The following is an 18085-nucleotide window of genomic DNA, read 5'->3' on the forward strand; positions in this document are numbered from 1 at the left end:
GGTTCTCTTTTTGTGATCCTTGGTCGGGGAGGAAAAGGCAGAGAATAATGTTAAGGAGAGGAAGTGGATTACATGGTTGCAGAAGGCTGAATGCTCGGCAAGTGTTCTTGACTCTTTACGGCTTCTGAGGACAAGGTCTAATTCAGTGAGCTCAGAAGGGCTTGGGATACTGCATTCAGTCAGAGCTATTCTGCCTTTCAGAAATATTCTTTTTTGTTTTCCTGTGCTTAGTCCAAATTGTCCATCTCGGGATGTAGTGGAGAGGAGGCTAGCTCTCTTTTCTCAGCCCATGATATTTCTCTTCTTTTTCTGCTCTTGCCTTCTTATCCCATTAAGTCACAGGTGGAAAGAAAAAAATTCTGTCCTACTTTCCAATTTGTTAGGTCTTCAATTTAAATCAATTTTCAGCATGGTTACAGAAAGAAAACATTAGATTTGGAGACACTGAGCCTGGGTTCAAATTCTGCCATTGATTACTTAGTATTAGATGGCCATTCACTTAATTACTCTGAACCTTCTTTACCTCAGCTGCAAAATATTCCCAGAATTCACTAGGTTTCTTCTTAATATATCTTTCCTATCAGGATCTGTGATCCTTTGATTGTATGAATGCTTTCTTTTCTCTTACGTTTGCTTAATGGCATTTTCTTATGTTTGTAGGGCACATAACTGGGATTGCTTCCCCTTCTTTTCTTTCCTTTTATTTATTTAGGCAAATACAGTGAGTCTGTATTTGAACTTAGGTCCTCCTGACTCCGGGGCTGGTGCTTTAGCCACTGTGCCACTTAGCTGCCCCATTTTCCTACCCTTTTAAAAGAGGAGTATGCTCCATTGAAAGGGGGGAAAGTCTAGGTGTAGAGTTTTCAAAATTGTAACCTCCTTAGCTACCCTTCAGGGTCCCACTTATATGCTACCTCCATCAAAAAACCTGTGATCCCCACCTTCTGGAACCATTATAAATATTATTTCCATCTTTATATCACTTTTCATTTCTTAAGCTTGTCATCTAGTTTGTTCTGCAGTGTCACTGCTGTATATTTGTTGTATATATTGCACATTTGTGTTAACAATTGCCAATGCATTGTGTATCCTGTAACAAAGTCGAGCTTTTGATAACAATGAAGTGGAGAGTAGTTTGGAGAAGATAAAAGCTGTTTGGAGTCTAAGGAGAGTGCTAGGTTATTGCATGAGTTCAAGGGGAAGACAACTAGGTGGTACAGAGTTCTGGCTCTGGAGTCAGGAAAACCTGAGTTCAAATTTGACCTCAGATACTTAACTAGCTGTGTAATAACTGGGCAAGGTATTTAACCCTGATTGCCTCCAATTAAAAAAAAAAAAAGGCAGGAGTTTCAATCAGATGCAAGGAGGACCTGTCTGTACCTGGGAGCTGGAGTATGAGTAAAGAGAATAGGACAGATTTAAGGAAGAGGGAAGGAAAATAAGCAATAAAACATCACAATTGGTTGGATATGGGAATCAGAGGATCAAAGATCTCACGCTGAAAAGGATCTGAGGCCTTCTAGTTTAACCTCTTCATTTTATAGATAAAGAAATTGAGACCTATATGGCACTTGCCTATGGTTATCCAGGTAATAAGTTTCAAAGGCAGAATTTAAATCCCAAACCTCCAAAGGCACTTACTTTACCACAATTAAAGTGAAAATCTGAAGTTGACTTTAAGTTGCAAACATAAGTAACTGAATGTATGATGATGGCCTTTGACAAAAATAACCAAGATTTGGAAAAGAAGTGACTTTAAGGAAAAGATAATGAGATACCTAAAGGACATCATTTGGAAATATTTGATAGACCATTGGTTCCTTATCACTTCTGGGATCAGATATGAAATCCTTTGGCTTATAAAGCTCTTCCTACCTTCCCAGTCTTCCTAGACCTTATTCTTCTCCACTTACATATGATCCTGTAACCCTGGCTTCCTTGCTGTTCCTCACACATGACACTGTTCTCCTAATTGCAGACATGTTCCTTGTCTGTGCCCCATGCCAGGAATGCTCTCTTCTTGTCTCTGTCTCCTGGTTTCCCTGATTTCCTCCAGATCTTAGCTAAAATTTTCCCTTTTCCCAGAAGCCTTGCCTAGTCCTACCTTCCCTGTAAGACTGTCCCCAATTTATCTTGTATGTATCTTGTTCCACATAGATCTCATTTGTACATTGTTGTTTGTGTGTTGTTTCCTGGCTAAGTCTATGAGTTCCTTGAGAGCAGAGACTGTGGTTTGTTTTTTTTCTTCCTTCTTTCTATCCTCAGCACTTAACATAGTGCTTGGCATATAGTAGGTGCTTAATAAATGCTAGTCAACTGACTGATATAGAACTGGAGTTCAGAAGAGAGAGCAGGGCTAGATAGATAGATATGAGAGTCTGATGAGATCCAAGAGAGGAAAAAGTTTTGGGGTACATTCAGAGTGGTCAGGTATGCTAAAGAGGGGTTCTTTTTAGGATTTGGGTTGAACTATCTCCTGAGGGTTATCATCACCTATAGTAGAACTCAGGGCATCTGGGCAGTGCAGTGGATCGGGCATTTGGAATCAGTAAAACTCATCAACATGAATCCAGATTTTACCTCAGTAAGTGATATTGTACAAGTCACTTAATCCTGTTTGCCTCAGTTTCCTCATTTGTAAAGTGAACCGAAGAAAGTAGTAGCAAACTTCCAGTATCTTTGCCAAGAAAACTCCAAATGAGATCACCAAGAATCAGACAAGTCTGAAATGACTGAACGAAAAACAACAGAGCCCAATTTCAAATAGTGGTAAATTATTTCTCTGTTACAGTGTCATTACTGTGGAATTTAATTGCTCTCCTTAAATCTTTTGGATCCTTAAAGTTTTTAGTGGAGAGTGTCACACATGACCTCACTTCTGAGCCCATTCTTTTAGCATCTCTGGTTCTCAGGAAGGTTTTGCTGTGCATTTGGTTTGAAGACAAAGAGCCTGAGCTCTTCTTATCAGTATTACTATGTGCTTTTAAGACGTAAATAGTAATACTGTGTAATACAATCTATTTAATTAATGTAAGTAAACTTGTTTGTCTTGTGGCTTGTGTCTTGACTTGTGGCTCTATCTACCAATTCCTCAACTTTCCTTGTGTCTTCTCTCATTCTGATTTCTTGTTCTCTTATTTTCCATGTGTGTAATCCCGTTACTATAAATTATGTAAAATGCTTCCTTTGAAGCAGCTCTGCAAGATAAAATAAGTAGCATTATCCTCATTTTTATAGACTAGGTAACTATATGACTTGCTCACACTCACAAAGCTAGAGAACAGAAGAGCTGAGACTTGAACCTCAGGGCTCTTCTTGTTCTCTGAAGCTTGTTCTTTACTATATGCCCTGCTGCTTCTACTGGTTCATCTTTTTGTGCTTTTTGTGCCTAGGTCAGTGTGCTGACCTAGAATAGAATTGTGGGCAGCTGGTGGTGTAAAGGCATCTAAGTGGCACAGCAGATAGAACATTGGGCCTGGAATCAGGAGGACCTAAGTTTGAATTAGGCCTTAGCCACTTACTAGCTGTGTGATTATGGGTAAACTATTTAAATCTCTGTTTGCGTCAGTTTCCTCATCTGTGAAATGGGGATAATAATAGGACCTTCCTTCCAGAAGGACCAAATGAGATAATAAATGTAAAGCACTTAGCTTAGTGCTATATATGTTTGTTTTTTTGCTGAGGCATTTGGGGTTAAGTGACTTGCCCAGGGTCACACAGCCAGGACATGTTAAGTGTCTGAAGATAGATTTGAACTCGGGTCCTCCTGACTTCAGGACTATGTATGTTTTTAGCTACTACTTTTATCATTATCTGTGATCTCATTGATGGGATTGTTCTGTTGACTTCACCACCCATCCTGTGGCTGCCCATCCTACATGACTTTTGCCCATTTCCTCCTTAAGTCCCCCACAAAATGTGGCGGAGGCCTGCTTTGATTCCTCTTGATGTGGAGAGGAGAGCCGCAGGATGTTTAGCAGTTAACCCTCCCTCTTCCATGTAGCCAACTCATCTTTTTTATTCAGACTTTTTTTTGACAATCTTATGCCAGTTTTTAGTTCCTTGTTTCTAATATGTTACAAAATGGACACATCTACTATATACCCTTTCACATTGTCTTGGAGTCATAGATCTAGAGTTGGGTGAGGGCTCAGAGGCCATGTGATCCAATCTCCTTATTTTATAGATAAAGGACCCTCTCTTGGTGAGATTGGGTAAATCATAAATAACAGAGTTCACATTTGAACCCAGTGAGTCTATAAGCATTTATATAGCCAGGCCTTGTGCTAATCTCTACAGAGCCATAGAAAGACAAAAACAAGTTCCTATATTTAAGAAGCTCGAAGTCTAGTGGAGGAAACAACATATAAGTAACTATGTACAAATGAAGTATGTAAGAGGATAAAGAGAGGGGTGGTTTTAGAGGGAAGGCAGTAAAATTAAGGAGGCGTGGAAAAGACCTCCCTCAGAAGGTAAAAATTTTGCTGGGACTTGAGGGAAGCCAAGAGGTAGAGATGAGGAGGGAGAAGATCCCAGGCATAGGGGATAGCCAGTGAAAATGCCTGGAGTCAGGATGGAAATGGGGTATTCCATTGGAGCCCCAGGAGATCCAATAGTAAATGTAGAGGATTAATGTGGTTGTGGTGATTGTTCTCAGAGAGGACCGTGACATCAGGGAGGAGATGGCATGATATGTAAGTGAACTGGATTTAAATGAGAAGGGCTGTGCAAGATCACCTCCCTCAATTTCCCCTCTAGAGCTCAGCTGGGTACAATGGTAAGATATAAGGATGCAGTGGAAGACTGATTTTTTTTTTTAAGGGGATTAAGGTATAAGAAGACGGAAAGGTAGGAAGGGCTAAGGGCTTTAAAAGGACATCTGAGTATCACAATGGATGGAATGCAGGATCTATGGTTATCTTCCTGAGTTTGGATCCACCATCAGACACTTACTAGCTATGTGATTCTGGGCAAATCACTAAATACTGCTTGTCTTAGTTTCCCCATCTGTAAAATGAGCTGGGGAGGGAAATGGCAAACCACTCCATTATCTCCGCCAAGAAAACCTCAAATGGAGTCACTAAGGGTCAGACACGACTGAAAAATGACTGAACAATGACAAAAGCTAAAGGATTTTATGTTTGGATCTAAGGATAATAGATAATAGCAAGCCATTGACTCCAAAGGCTTTCCAATGTTCTCTGAGACAGTACTCATTTGAATGTAGTAGGTACTTAATAAATATTTGTTGAACTGAATTGGACTGTAATTGCCTCTCTGTAATTGTTTATTCCTTATGAAAGTTAACCTTGACAGCCATGGTTCCAACAGTGATGCTCTGGATAGACTTTTTTTTTTGGTGTGAACTTCACGTAAAGTTGCTGAGAAGAATGGACAAGAGACTTGGGGGTGCTCGGTGGCTCTCCTGTCCCCAACAGCCTGGGGAAAAGCAGGGTCCAACCACAATTCCAAGGACATGGCGACCTCTAGTGCCTCAGACTGAGAGGGACAGGTAGCAGACCTGAGGGACACACTAAGTCTCTGGCAAAATTTCTGTCTGTATCTGAGGATTAGCTGTGGTTCTGGCGTGATCTTGGGACTCTGAAAACCCCCACACAAGCACATTCATCAAACGAATGTTTGATGTCCTTGAATGAGATCTCGAGAACAAATTATAACATAGAATCCTGACTCTCAATAAACTGAGAGTGTCTGTGGACATGACACTGACACACACATTGGTTATAGGGGACAGTGTGCTGGGTCCAAATCCTGCCATTGGTATTGACTGTCTGTGTATCTTGGGGCAAGTTGCTTAATCTCAGTTTCATGGAAGAAATGGTTCTTAAGATTGTACAAGATAATCGTTTATTTCCTTAGGCAAATGAAAACATTGGTAATTTGGGATGCTAGACCCTGAGGGATTTAAACTGAGCCATTTTTTCCTCTCCATATTAGAATACGTAGGTTTCTCATAGCCACAGAAACCCGGGAAAGTGACTCATTTGTAAACTTCTTGGGTTCAGGGACTATTTTCAGTTTTTGTCTTTGTGTGACCAGCACATAGCTTGTGCCAGGCAGGAGGTACCTAATAAATGCTTGTTCAGTCAAAATGGATTATTGAAAAAACACCAAACTAAAATGGATTGTTGCTGGGAGTCTGCTTAATAGCTTGATTATAGGAATCATGGATGGAGACAGTGTAGTATAATAGGAAGAGCTGGCTCTCCAGTCAGAGCACCCAGATTTAAATTTCAGTAACTATAAACTTTTATGGTGACTTTGGTAAATAAGTTAATCTCCCTGCCTCAGTTTCTGAATAAGGTATTACAGAGGAGCCCTGAGGACTCTTCCAGGGGTAGACCTTAAGGCAGCCCTATATTGCCTAATAATTCTTATAGTGGGTATTTTTCCACTCTCGTCTTGCCTCCCTTCTTTTTCCTCTGTGTTACCCTTTAATGTTCTACTTAATTAGTCTTGTAGCATTCACCTTCCTAATGGAGACTGCAGAGTCCAGAAGGATAATTCAATGGTTGTATTAGGGACTTCATTAGAGAAGAAAGTTTGGTGTTTTGGAAAGTTTGTTTGGTGGTCTCAAGATGGCTCCACTCATGGCTGTCCCCCATTGGAGGATGGAACTTCAGTATTTTTTTTTTAATGACATAAAATTTATTTGAGCCTTAGGTCTGCAAAGTAAAGGATCATAGCCTTTCTTTTATTGCAACAATGGCTTTTTTCTTTTCCTCAGCATCAGGGACCTCTTTTATTTTAGTGTTGGACAGAAGTGATTGTGTCTAGATATATCTTGGGAGGATGTGGTCTGTCTGTATGAAGGCTGAGCTACTGAAACTCTGGCTCTTTCCACTTTTTTTTTCCTGAAAAAAGTGTACTTTTTAATACCTTTCTTCCAAGGACCTGAATCACAAAACTTGAGTCATTCATTCTTTGACTCATTCATTCTCTCTTCACTCCTCCCCCATCTCACCTCAATGAGGTCATCGTTGGGCAAATGGGACTTTTTTTTTTTTTTTTTTTTTTTTACACACGGGGAAAACAAGCATAGAGATTATATCTACCACCAAGTCGCTAAGTGAACAGGTAATAGAAATGGTAGATTCTTGTCTCTTAGTTTAAGGTTTTAACTTTCAGTTCTGTTATTGCTTATCTAGTGAACCTGAGTTTTTAAATCAATTTTATCTCTGAAAAGCATTTGAACTTGAAGCTTTTTCTGGGTAGCACATTCCAGGAATTCAGAAGTGGCCTTTCCTCATAATTCATTTCTATAGGGAGCTCCAGCTTGGGAGAGAATAGCTACGTGCTGGTGATCAGGTTCTTAGAGGGGTGGGGGACAGCAGGTTGGGAAGAAAATGTATTAATGCAATCCTCTGTCAGGGGAGATAACTCAACTTTGTTGATGTTAGGTGGAGCTGTTTTTGATCAAATATGTAAAAGTTTTGATCTGAGGGAGGGGTGTGTGTGTGTGTGTGTGTGATTCTTGGAAATGCTGGCCTGAGGGTCCCCTGAAATAGGGAACCAAGTCTGAGTTGTGGGAATCATGGATGGAGGCAGTGTGGTATAATAGGAAGAGCTGACTCTCCGATCAGAGCACCCAGATTTAAATTTCAGTAACTACAAACTTTTATGGTAACTTTGGGTAAAGGAGTTAATCTCCCTGCCTCAGTTTCTGAATAAGCTATTGCAGAGGAGCCCTGTGGACTCTTCCAGTGGTAGACCTTAAGGCAGCTCTATATTGCCTGGTAACCATCACTTGAGGGTGACTCCAAGATAATGTAGACTTTTCATGGAAGCCTTTTCTGATCTTGGGTAGCTGGAAAGAAAATGGCGTCTCCTGCCTTTTGAAAGAGATGGCATCATCTCACAAGACTGTAATGCTGTAGTTCCCCCTCATCAGTCAGTCTGCCAGATTCTTTCTTCTTGTGCCTGCCTGATCATGTCCTGGGTCTCTGTGGCAAGCTAGGTGGAGGGAGGTTGACAGCTGCTTGGCCCCCAGAATGCCAGACCAGGTGGAGAAGCTGATTGACAGGGGCTGTGGGGCTCCAGTTACTTCATGCCTGAGGCATGGGCCGGGAGTGTGAGCAGGGGACAAAGACTCAGGAGGGCATAGTTGTTCTCCCTTTGGCCAGCTTCTGAGATTGACCTTGAGAGTCAAGTCATCTTCCTACTCTAGTTTCCTAATTTTAACCAGCAGATGGCCCTTGCTGGGGGCAGGGGTAGAGGTGGAGGGGTAAAGAAAGGAAGATTTTGGTCAGGAGGAGAGAAAAAAGACCTGAAGTTATGTGGAATGTAATTCATAGAAGGGCAGAGTTTGGGGTACTACATGAATTTTCTGCATTGAATACAGAAACCTGGAAAGGTTATATAATATTGAGAGAGTAGTGCAGGGAAAGCTGTGCTTGCAATCAGGAAAACCTGGATTCAGATTTTGCCTCTGGTACCTGTTTGATCCTGGAACAAGTCACTTCATAATTCTGAACCTCATCTATAGAATAATTCCTTTGTACTCGCCTGTCAGAATTGTTATGAGGCTCAAGTGGAATAAAATAAACAAAGTGCTTTGCAAGCCTCAAAGGTGCTATGTGAATGCCAGCTATTGTTATTACCTCCTATTCAGGGGTTCTTAATCTTTTTTTTTTTTTTTTTTTTTTTTTTTTTTTTGCATCTTGAACCCCTTTTGCAGTCTGGAAAAACCTATGAATCTTTTTTTCAGGAATATGAAATATGTAGGATTAGAAATAAACCAGTTACATTGAAATAACAGTTTGATTTTTTTTTAAGTACAGACCCCAATTTAAGAGCTTCTGATTTCTATGAACTTTAAAAAATATCATTTTTTTTTTCTGTTTTCCAGGAAAAATCAAGAACAGAAAGGATTTAAAAATATCATGTGTCTCCAACAAGCCACCCGTCTCCAACCCAACGTAAGTTTGTTTCTGTCTTTTCCCACATACTCAATCTTGGACTTTCATAAGTGGCAGTGTAATCGGGGAGGGCTTTTCTAGTTCTACACCAATCTTGTGTGTGCTTGGTGGGAGGAGAAGCAAAGCTCGGTAGGCCTTTCCCTTGGGAAGCTTCCAATCTGGTAGGAGCATGTGAAATATCTACAAATAATTTATAGTACAAGAAAGCTAGTTCTTGATAATTCCCATCTGAAAAAAGGCCAATTTTTATAGCCCTTTGCATGGGCAGAAAGAATGGAAAGGACTTGCAGATGGGCCTAACTAGCTCTGTCCTTTGGAATGATGCTCTGTGATCTTCTGAGAGGCATTTCTCTCTGAAATGTTTTCACTTGATATCTTTTGCTCTGCCAAAATGTTTTTAGTCCACCACAGTTAAGCCTAAGTGTACCTTTTTATGGGGTAACTTGAGACCCTGAACCTTGTCTCGTCCAGTTAGTAATTGGTCAGGGTCTGTTTTTGGAGGATTATGGGGAGCTGGATTAACTAACCTCAGTGACAAATGACCACTTTGCTCTTATTGGGAGTATGAGACCTGATAGGCAGTGGGTTGCCTCTTCCTGAGAAAATGTCAATGTGGTTTTGTGAAGTCAGAAATAGACCCTTTAATTCAAACTTTTAAGCCCTGTTTTCAGGAGGGGAAGGGAACATTGTGTATGTAGATAAATATGTACACAATCTAGACAAAGTAATTTTAGGGTTAGGAGAGTGCTAATAGAAAGAGTCCTGGAGAAAATGGCGCCTTGAACTGTCTTGTAAGGAATTCTAGGGATTTTACAAGATGGAGCTGAGGTGAGAAAACATTGCAGGCATTGGGGGGACACGACAGTCTGTGGAAAGGAAAGGCCTAGTGGAGACAGATGGAACGTTCTTTATAGAGAACAGCAAATTGGCTGGTTTGGCAGGTGCACAGTGTGTGAGAGAAGAAGTAATTAGTGAACAGTCTGAAAAGATTGTTTGGAACTAGAATGAAAAAAGTTAAATAAGATTGTATTTTATTTACCCTGAAATAAGCCAATGGGGAGAAGAAGAAGAAGAGGGGGACATTGTAGTCTTTGAGTCAATAAGCTGTCTGTCTATTTGACACTTACTTACTGTGAGGTAGCAATGTGATTTAGGCTGATGTCATTCCCTTTTGAGTAAAATATTGGTGTCAGCTTTCAGAGTGAATAGGGAGGCTTTTCTGGTGATTGCTACGACTAGCTGATGTTCTGAAATTATATTTTCACATATATCATTTCACTTGAGACTTACTGTGACCTTGTAAAGTAGATAGTATCTCCATTTTCCAGAGGTCAGAAATATTAAGTGAGATCTTTAGGGCCACATAGCTATTGAGAGTTAGAACTGGGATGAAAATTCAGATTTTCAATCTATTGTCTTGTTTTCTTCTGATCAGGACACTCAGACACGACTGAGCATTTGGACCCCCAATGAAAAGACTCATGGAATTTTCTTTTATCTTTCCAGGCCTCCTAGGAACCTGGACTCTAGGACCTTCATTACAATTGGTGACAAGGTATATGATGCCATTGTTTAACCTGTAAAAATGTCTATTTTTGTCACATTTGTCTTCTTGGGACAAGAAAAGAAAAGCTTTAAAGAAACAAAACAAAATATGCTTTCCCCAAACAATGACCTCCATGGACATTTAACAATCTCTGGAATAACTTTTTCCTGTACCCTCCCTTGGGACTTGAGAGTTGAAGTGTTTGGCTAGTTCCTTCCCCAAAGAGAAATTTTTGGCCTCCATTAGACCCAAAGCAGCCCCTTTCTGTTGGAAAGATCCCCACCGTCTTCACCCTCTGTAGGAACTGGTTCTTTTCTAGGGGAGGATACAATATCAACATCCTTCTCCAGCTGTGCTGGGTCCCTGGCTGTCTGACCCCCTGGTGTGGTGGGCAGAGAAGAAGAAGCTTTTGTGTTCCTTGCCTGGGTGTGATTCATGTTACAGGGCGAGGGCCCCGTCTCTAAGTGAATGAGCAATTTATCCAGGGCTTTGACTCGTGGACTTTGTCTAGGATGTGTGTAGAGACCCTGTAAGCAAATATTAAAGGGTGTTTGAGGTTTTCTGGGGAAGCTTTTCCAAGCGGTGTCTGGGGCTTCTGCTCTACGGAGTACTGTATAACGAAAGGTCAGGGACCTTTTCCAACTCTCTCCACCCAGTTTGTGGTGAGGGGCTGAAAGGGCTGCCCTCTTAGCTCTGCAAGACATAAGTCCATCATTGTAACTCTCCCATTCTTTCCCTCCCTCCCCCCAAATAAATTGAATCCAAACCCCAGGACCTCAAGGGTCTGCCTTGTTACCCATCTAGAGAAGTCAGGGCAGGGAGGATTTGTTGAGGAGTACTTGGCTGGGTCTCGAAGCAGCTTCTTTCTGCCTAGCTCCAGGAGGCTGATGTACTGGCTAGAAATAGCTTTTGGGTTTTGTTCTCCCTGTTCAGCATCCTCTAGGGAATGCTTGAGTCTGTGTTCAGGGGGACTATATATAGACCTTCTTATGCATGGGATCAGAGTTATATCTGACTGCTTACCTTCCCATGGGCAGGTGTGAATTTGAATGGAATTTGGACTCGCCTGCCTTCTGCTGACTTGGTGGTACTGGGGAGCTAGGGAGAGAGAACTTGGCATTCCTTGCTTGAGTGGATTACACAAACTATCCCCAGGTCATCAATTAGTAACAGAGACTTTCTGGAATGGATGCATCTCTAAGTAGTTCTATTGGAGGGGGAAGGGATAGGTTTTTGGATATTTACCTTCCGTCTCTAAGACCTTAAGTCTTAAATGGAGATTTGCCAGTGGAGTGTAGGGTTATTAATGAGACAGTATGATGTCCTTAGGGGATAAAACCAAAACACTAAACTTGATAGTCAGGTAAGACCTGGATTAGAATCTCACATTTTTCTCATCTATAACATGGGGTTGATAATAATCTTTGCTATCTATTTCAAAGAATTTTAGGGTCAAATGAAATATATGTGCTTTGTAAACCTTAAAGAACTATATAAATGTCAGCTGTTGCTGTTGTTATCAGTAGTTTATACTCTGTATAAGATTCTTTTGGGAGGATTGGGGTTAGCATTGGAAAGATACCTTAGCAACTCTTCACTAGTCTGGCATCCTGGAAGTCTGTTGTATTTGGTGCAGATATGTTTCCTTTTCCTGCTCTCCTCAGAAGCCTTCTAATGGGGCTTCTGAGACTTGAGAGAAAACTGCCAGGAATTATATAAGAACTTGTGTGCCAGAATATGCCCCTGCATTTGCCTAACCTGGCAAGAATTTGATTGAGAAATTTGATATTCTGAATCCCCCAGAGGCTTCAGAATTAGCTGTCCAGCTTTGTTACACCTGAAAGCGGTGCACCTATAGCCTATATAAGGTTCTTAAACTTTTTTTGTGTCATTGACTCCTTTGAAAGTCTGTTGAATCTTAGACTCCTTTCTCAGAATAATTCTTTCAAATGTGTAAAATAAAATAGGATTAAAAAAAAAACCCAATTCTATTGAAATGAAGATGTAATTTTTCCCTGTCTAAGTACATAGATCTTCCCTTGAAATCTAGTTATGAATCCTTGATTTCATGAGAGAATGTTGATGATAATAAAGGCTGAGTTGGAGCTGAAGGTGTGTATATGCATGCAGCTTGAGATCCGGGAGACCCATGGTAGAACTGAATTAGTGGATCCTTTTTGTAGAAGGATAGTGCCCATGTCTCTGCTAGGGGAGGGAACTGCTGACTTTCTGTTAAAGTTTTGGCAGGCTGGGGCTACTGGATATTCCCAAAATAAAACATTAGTCAGAACTGGAAAAACAAAAACCAAAACCACCCTTTTAAAAAATTTAAATTTTTCAATGAATAAATATCTATTTTCTATCTTTCCTAGCTTCCATTAGGAAACCAAAAAGAAAGAAAAAGAAAGACTTTGTAATAAATATACATAATCAAGCAAAACAAATTCTTATATTTGTCTTGTTCAAAAAAATGTTTCATTTTGAACCCCGTATCTATCACAGTCTCTGTTACAAGGTGTATAGTATGCTTTACCAGAGGTTTCCTGGAATTGTGGCAGATCCCTGAGTTGATCCGAGTTAAGTCTTTAAATTTTTTTTTTCTTTAAGTGTTGAAAAACTACCCTTTAGGGGCATTTACCAGCCCTGAAGTCAGGAGGACCTGAATTCAAATCTGGCCTCAGACGCTTCCTAGCTGTGTGCCCTAGCTGGGCAAGTCACTTAACCCCAACTGCCTCAGCCAAAACAACAAAAGCAAAACCAAAAAAATCCATGAAAAACGGCCCTTTAAAGTCATATATTCTGGGGGAAGCCAGAGCCCCTTTTCCTCAGCCTGCTTGCTGAGTAGGTAGTAGAGTAACGTGAGTCACTAGGACCTGGGCTTCTTCCTGAGGCTGTGATCACCCCCTTGCCTCACTGGATGTTTCCTGGGTGGGGCTAATATATGCCAATGGAGTTCACTCATGGTATGGCTTATCTCCCTGAGAGACACAGAAAAACCACCTTCCTGTAACTGCTTTGCAGAAGTAGATGTAGTAATTTTTTTTTAAACTAAAGAAAGCCTGCTGGAAGGGTCCATTTCCTCTGTGCAAAGTTGAGTGTCTATACCTAGGTCTCTGTTAGTTCATGTGTGTGCATGTGCAGCCTTTTGCAGCTGTCACTTGGGGGCACAAGCCTGCCTTGCTTGTTTGGCCAAAAGTATGTGTAACCTCCTGAGCTCATCCAACACTTCTGTGCTCCTCACTCAGGCTGGTCCACTTCTTTCATATTCCAGTTTTCTCTAATGAAAAGAAGGGGAAAATTGTTTCTAATTAGCATTTTGAGTGTTTGTACCAAATAGCCGTTCTCCCTGTGTCTGCCAAATTGACATTCCTAAAGCAGAGCTTTAGGCTGTGACATCGCTCCTCAGAAATCTTGCATGATTCTTTATTGCATCTAGGATTAGAACACAAGCTTCTTACATGATGATTAAAGCCCTCCATAGTCTGGCTCCAACACTTCTGCCAGTGTTTGTTTTTGTTCAGTCTTGTCAGATACTTTGTGACCCTATTTGGGATTTTCTTGGCAGAGACACTGGAATGGTTTGCCATTTCCTTCCCCAGCTCATTTTACAGATGAGGAAACTGAGGCAAACAGGGTAAAATGACTTGTCCAGGGTCACACAGCTAGTAAGTGTCTGAGGTGAGCTTTGAGCTCAAGAAGATGAATCTAGACTTAGCACTCCATCCATGGTGCCCCCCCCCTACCTGTTCTCCTGTAGTGTTACTTCATGTTTTTCCCTTTCATTAACACAAGCAAGCAGTTATTAAGTTCTTACAATGTGTCAGGCACCATGCTAAGTGTTGGGGATAGAAAGAAAGGCAAAAACAGGATCACTCCCCTTAGGAAGCTGACATTTTAATGGCAAGGGCAATAGGCAAAAATGATTGTGTGTGTGTGTGTGTGTGTGTGTGTGTGTGTGTGCGAGAGAGAGAGAGAGAGAGAGAGAGAGAGAGAGAGAGAGAGAGAAAGAAAGAAAGAGGGAGGTAAGGAGGAAGGGAGGGACAGAGACAGAGAGGGGGGAAGGGAGAGAGGGGAGAAGGAAAGAGGAAGGGAAGGGGGGAAGGAGGGAGACAGAGAAAAGAGGGAGGAAGAGAGGAAAAGAGGGAGAGAGGGGAGAAAGAGGGAGGGAAAGAAAGAGAGAGGGAGGGAATGAAAGAGGAGGAAGGAAGGAGGGAGGGAGAGAGATAGAGAGAGACAGGGAGGGAGAGAAAGAGATGGAGAAAGGAAGGGAGAGAGATGGTATAGGGAGGGAGAGAGGGGGAGAGGGATAGAAGGAGGGAGGGAGGGAAAGGGAGAGAGAAGGGGGAAGGAAGGAGGAGGAGAAGAGAGAGAGAAAGAAAAGAAGGAGGGAGGGAGAAACTGAGGAGACAGAAACCGCAACTAAGAGATAAACAAGACAGACACAGAGGCATAGACTGAGAGAGATAAAGACATAGAGAGACACATACACAGCTAGGGGAGAGAGACACAGAGACACAGACTGAGAGATACCTACACACACAAATAAACACACACACACACTGAGAGACCGACATAGAGACAGACTAAGAGATACAGAGAATTAGAGACATGGGACAGACAGAGACCCAGAGAAACACACACACGCACACAGATGGAGGAGAGAGAGACAAAGACAAAGACTGAAAGATAGATGTACACACACAGAAACACACATGCACACAGAAAGACACAGACTGAGAGAGAGACAGAAACACACATAGACAGACAGAAAATGAGAGATAGTCTTCATTATGGTTACATTGGCCACCTAGTAGTTCCTTGTTGCTTGCCAAAGGTAAAACAATTTCTAATCGTGGCTTTGATAGTCTGTTAGGAAATTGGCTTTAGAGAGAAATCTTAGTAAAAGAAATAGGTTAAAAACTTATTATATTTAAACAATTTTCTTAATTTTTTTTCCCTCATTATAGGAGGGTATTTAAGCTACTGGCCACTTTCTTTTCAGAAAGCTTAACCTTTTCTTCCTGTCAGCCACAGATCTAGTGTCGGGGAAGAGACCAGAATTGTGCATTAGAGAAGAGCACTGGGTTTGGGGTGAAAGGATCTGTACTTGAGTTCTGAGTTTGCCACTTACTCCCCGGGTGATCTTAGGCAAGCTGTTCTCTTGACCTCAGTTTCCTTATTTGTAAAAAGAATCAGCTTTGAAATCTCTTTTGGCTGTAAATCTTTGAAACCATAAATGTGTGTGACAGGCAGCATAGCACAATGGATAGAGAGCTGGCCTATGACATATACTGGATGTGTGATCTTGCTAAGTGATTTAAGATCTCAACTCTAAGTAGATTAACACTATAGCCTAAGATTATAAGTATCAGAGAAGGTGTCAACTTTATTAGTAGAGGAAGTGCCTCTTTTGGAGCTTCTATGTCCTTGAAATCATATTTATCCACATCCTTTTGTAAAAACAAATGACTTAAAAAAAATAAGATATGTAAATAAAGCCAGATTTAGAATGAATTTGACCTGGAACAGGACAGTAACCTTTTTAAAAACCTCTAAGATGCACACCCAACAATTTGTTTTTCATTTATTTTTTGGGGAAAGCAATCAAGGTTAAGTGACTTACCCAGGATCACACATCTAGTAAGTATCTGAAGCTGAATTTGTACTCTGGTTCTTCTGACTCCAGAGTTGGTGCTCTAGTTGCTCCTATACCCAACACTTTTTTTTATTTTTTATTTTTTTGTGAGCTTTAGCATTAAAAATCTTTTTTAAAAAAAATTGAGAATCACATTTTTTTAAAGCCATTGTTCTGACCTTCATGCTAGAACAAGACACCCAATATTTTAAGTATTTTAAACAGTGTGTATATAACTTACACTACACACAGTTTCCTAGGGCTGCTAGTAGATAAAATTTAAAGGGCTAAGAGGGGTCCTTCAGTCTCTGAGCATTTTGTTGTCTCCAGGATATGAGAAGGAAGTTTTATGAGGTGACACAAATGAGATATCTAGGTATTTGAGAGGTTTCCTGGTATTCGAGGTCCTTTGAATCAGTAGTTCTCATTCGGTTATAAAATCCCATTCAAATGACTTAGTGTTGAGTTATTTTTTTTATTTCTAAGAACAAAAGGAAAACTTACAGACCAAACTTTTTCTTGAGACTGTCAGTTTGCTGCTACATGTTTAATTTGAGAGGAGGAAATATCAGTGGTGAAAGAGTATTGCTTCAGTTTTTCCCCAGTCACATTCACCTGACAAAAATTAAGCCCTAGTCCAGGCTGGTGGCTGCTAATACTCAGGCTTCCCCCTGAGTTTCCCTGGAGGCAGTGGAATGAGTGGGAATAATGTCTAGTGAATGGAAGGGGGATTCTTCTCTCCCCTAGCAGGGGCTGCTCCAGTTCCTCACCCCCACTGTTCTCTCATATCCCTGATAGTTCCATGGACAGTGTGAAAATTGTTGGCAATTTTGTACTAGGTAATAACAATCCTTCATGGTTTTCCTTCCCTTAGGAGTTTTTCTTCCAACCAGTCTCTGCTTTTTTTTTTTTTATTTTTATTTCTTCAGTAAACATTTATTAAATACCTAGTTTATTAAGCATTTATTAAGCACCTGTACTAAGTGCTTGGGGCAAAAAGGTATACACACTTACACACACACTCTTACACATCCCACACTCACACACAAAATATCCTTGGAATGTGTTAAATCTGGATCAGTGGTTAACACACTGGTAGTTTGGAGTAAACAGTCATGGTGTTTCCTTATTCTGGAGGCATCTGACTCATTATCATTTAAAAATTCCCGAACCTTTTTCTGCCTGTGTGATGGCACATGCTGTGGGCAGGGTAGAGTTAATGAGACCAACTAGATTTCCAGCTCATTGATTTCTCAGGGGGTACAAGGACTTTTCTGTCAGCCCAAGGATAATGTCTGGACATTTGTGAAGGGGATAAAGTCCAGTTGGCTCCCTGAGGTCATGTGAAGCTTTTTTTTTTGGCTATGTCCATAGAAGGTTAAGCTGCTAAAGTTCTCCTATGTTGTATCATATTATATATATGTGTGTGTATATATATATGTATATATATATATATATAATATTTATTATAGCCTGGTGGTGGCTCTTGATGAGGGGAGAGGGAGCTGAGAACAGCCATATGTATCCCTTGGGGATAAGGGCATTGTTCAGGCGTTGGACCCTTACCGATTTTCTCTTTTCTGTCCCTCAAGAACTTTGAAGTGGCAGCTGATGACTTAGTTTCCATATCAGAGTTGGGTCGGGGTGCCTATGGAGTAGTGGAGAAAGTTCGACATGCTCAGAGTGGAACCATCATGGCTGTCAAGGTAATAAATGGAGCCCCAGAGTCAGATGATGTGGGTGATGTATGAGCATTAAGACCTGTTGCCTGATCCGGCACCAATTATTACTATTCTGAGTTTGAACCTTGCCCAGAGGGTGGAGTGTTCTGAAAGAAGGGTTTTCATATTGAAAAATAGTAGGAAAATGGGAGCTTAGTCTTGAAAAGATTCACAGGTCTGAAAAGAAATTCAAGAAATTCTCTGTTCATGGGTTGGATGAGATGGGCTCCCCTGGTCTAAGAGA

General features: G+C 40.9%; 1 protein-coding gene across 2 annotated transcripts in view; it reads left to right on the top strand.

Annotated features, from left to right (window-relative positions):
- Positions 1-18085, top strand: part of MAP2K3 (mitogen-activated protein kinase kinase 3) — a 76765-nt gene that overhangs the window by 38529 nt on the left and 20151 nt on the right. For both annotated transcript variants that reach the window (XM_012542849.3, XM_012542848.3), the window contains exons 2-4: positions 8870-8939; positions 10446-10494; positions 17713-17826. In XM_012542849.3, coding sequence (XP_012398303.1) covers positions 8870-8939; positions 10446-10494; positions 17713-17826 — 233 coding nt within the window. The remainder of the gene's footprint in view (positions 1-8869; positions 8940-10445; positions 10495-17712; positions 17827-18085) is intronic.

Source organism: Sarcophilus harrisii, chromosome 1 (genome assembly GCF_902635505.1).
Source record: "Sarcophilus harrisii chromosome 1, mSarHar1.11, whole genome shotgun sequence".
NCBI classification, from domain to species: domain Eukaryota; kingdom Metazoa; phylum Chordata; class Mammalia; order Dasyuromorphia; family Dasyuridae; genus Sarcophilus; species Sarcophilus harrisii.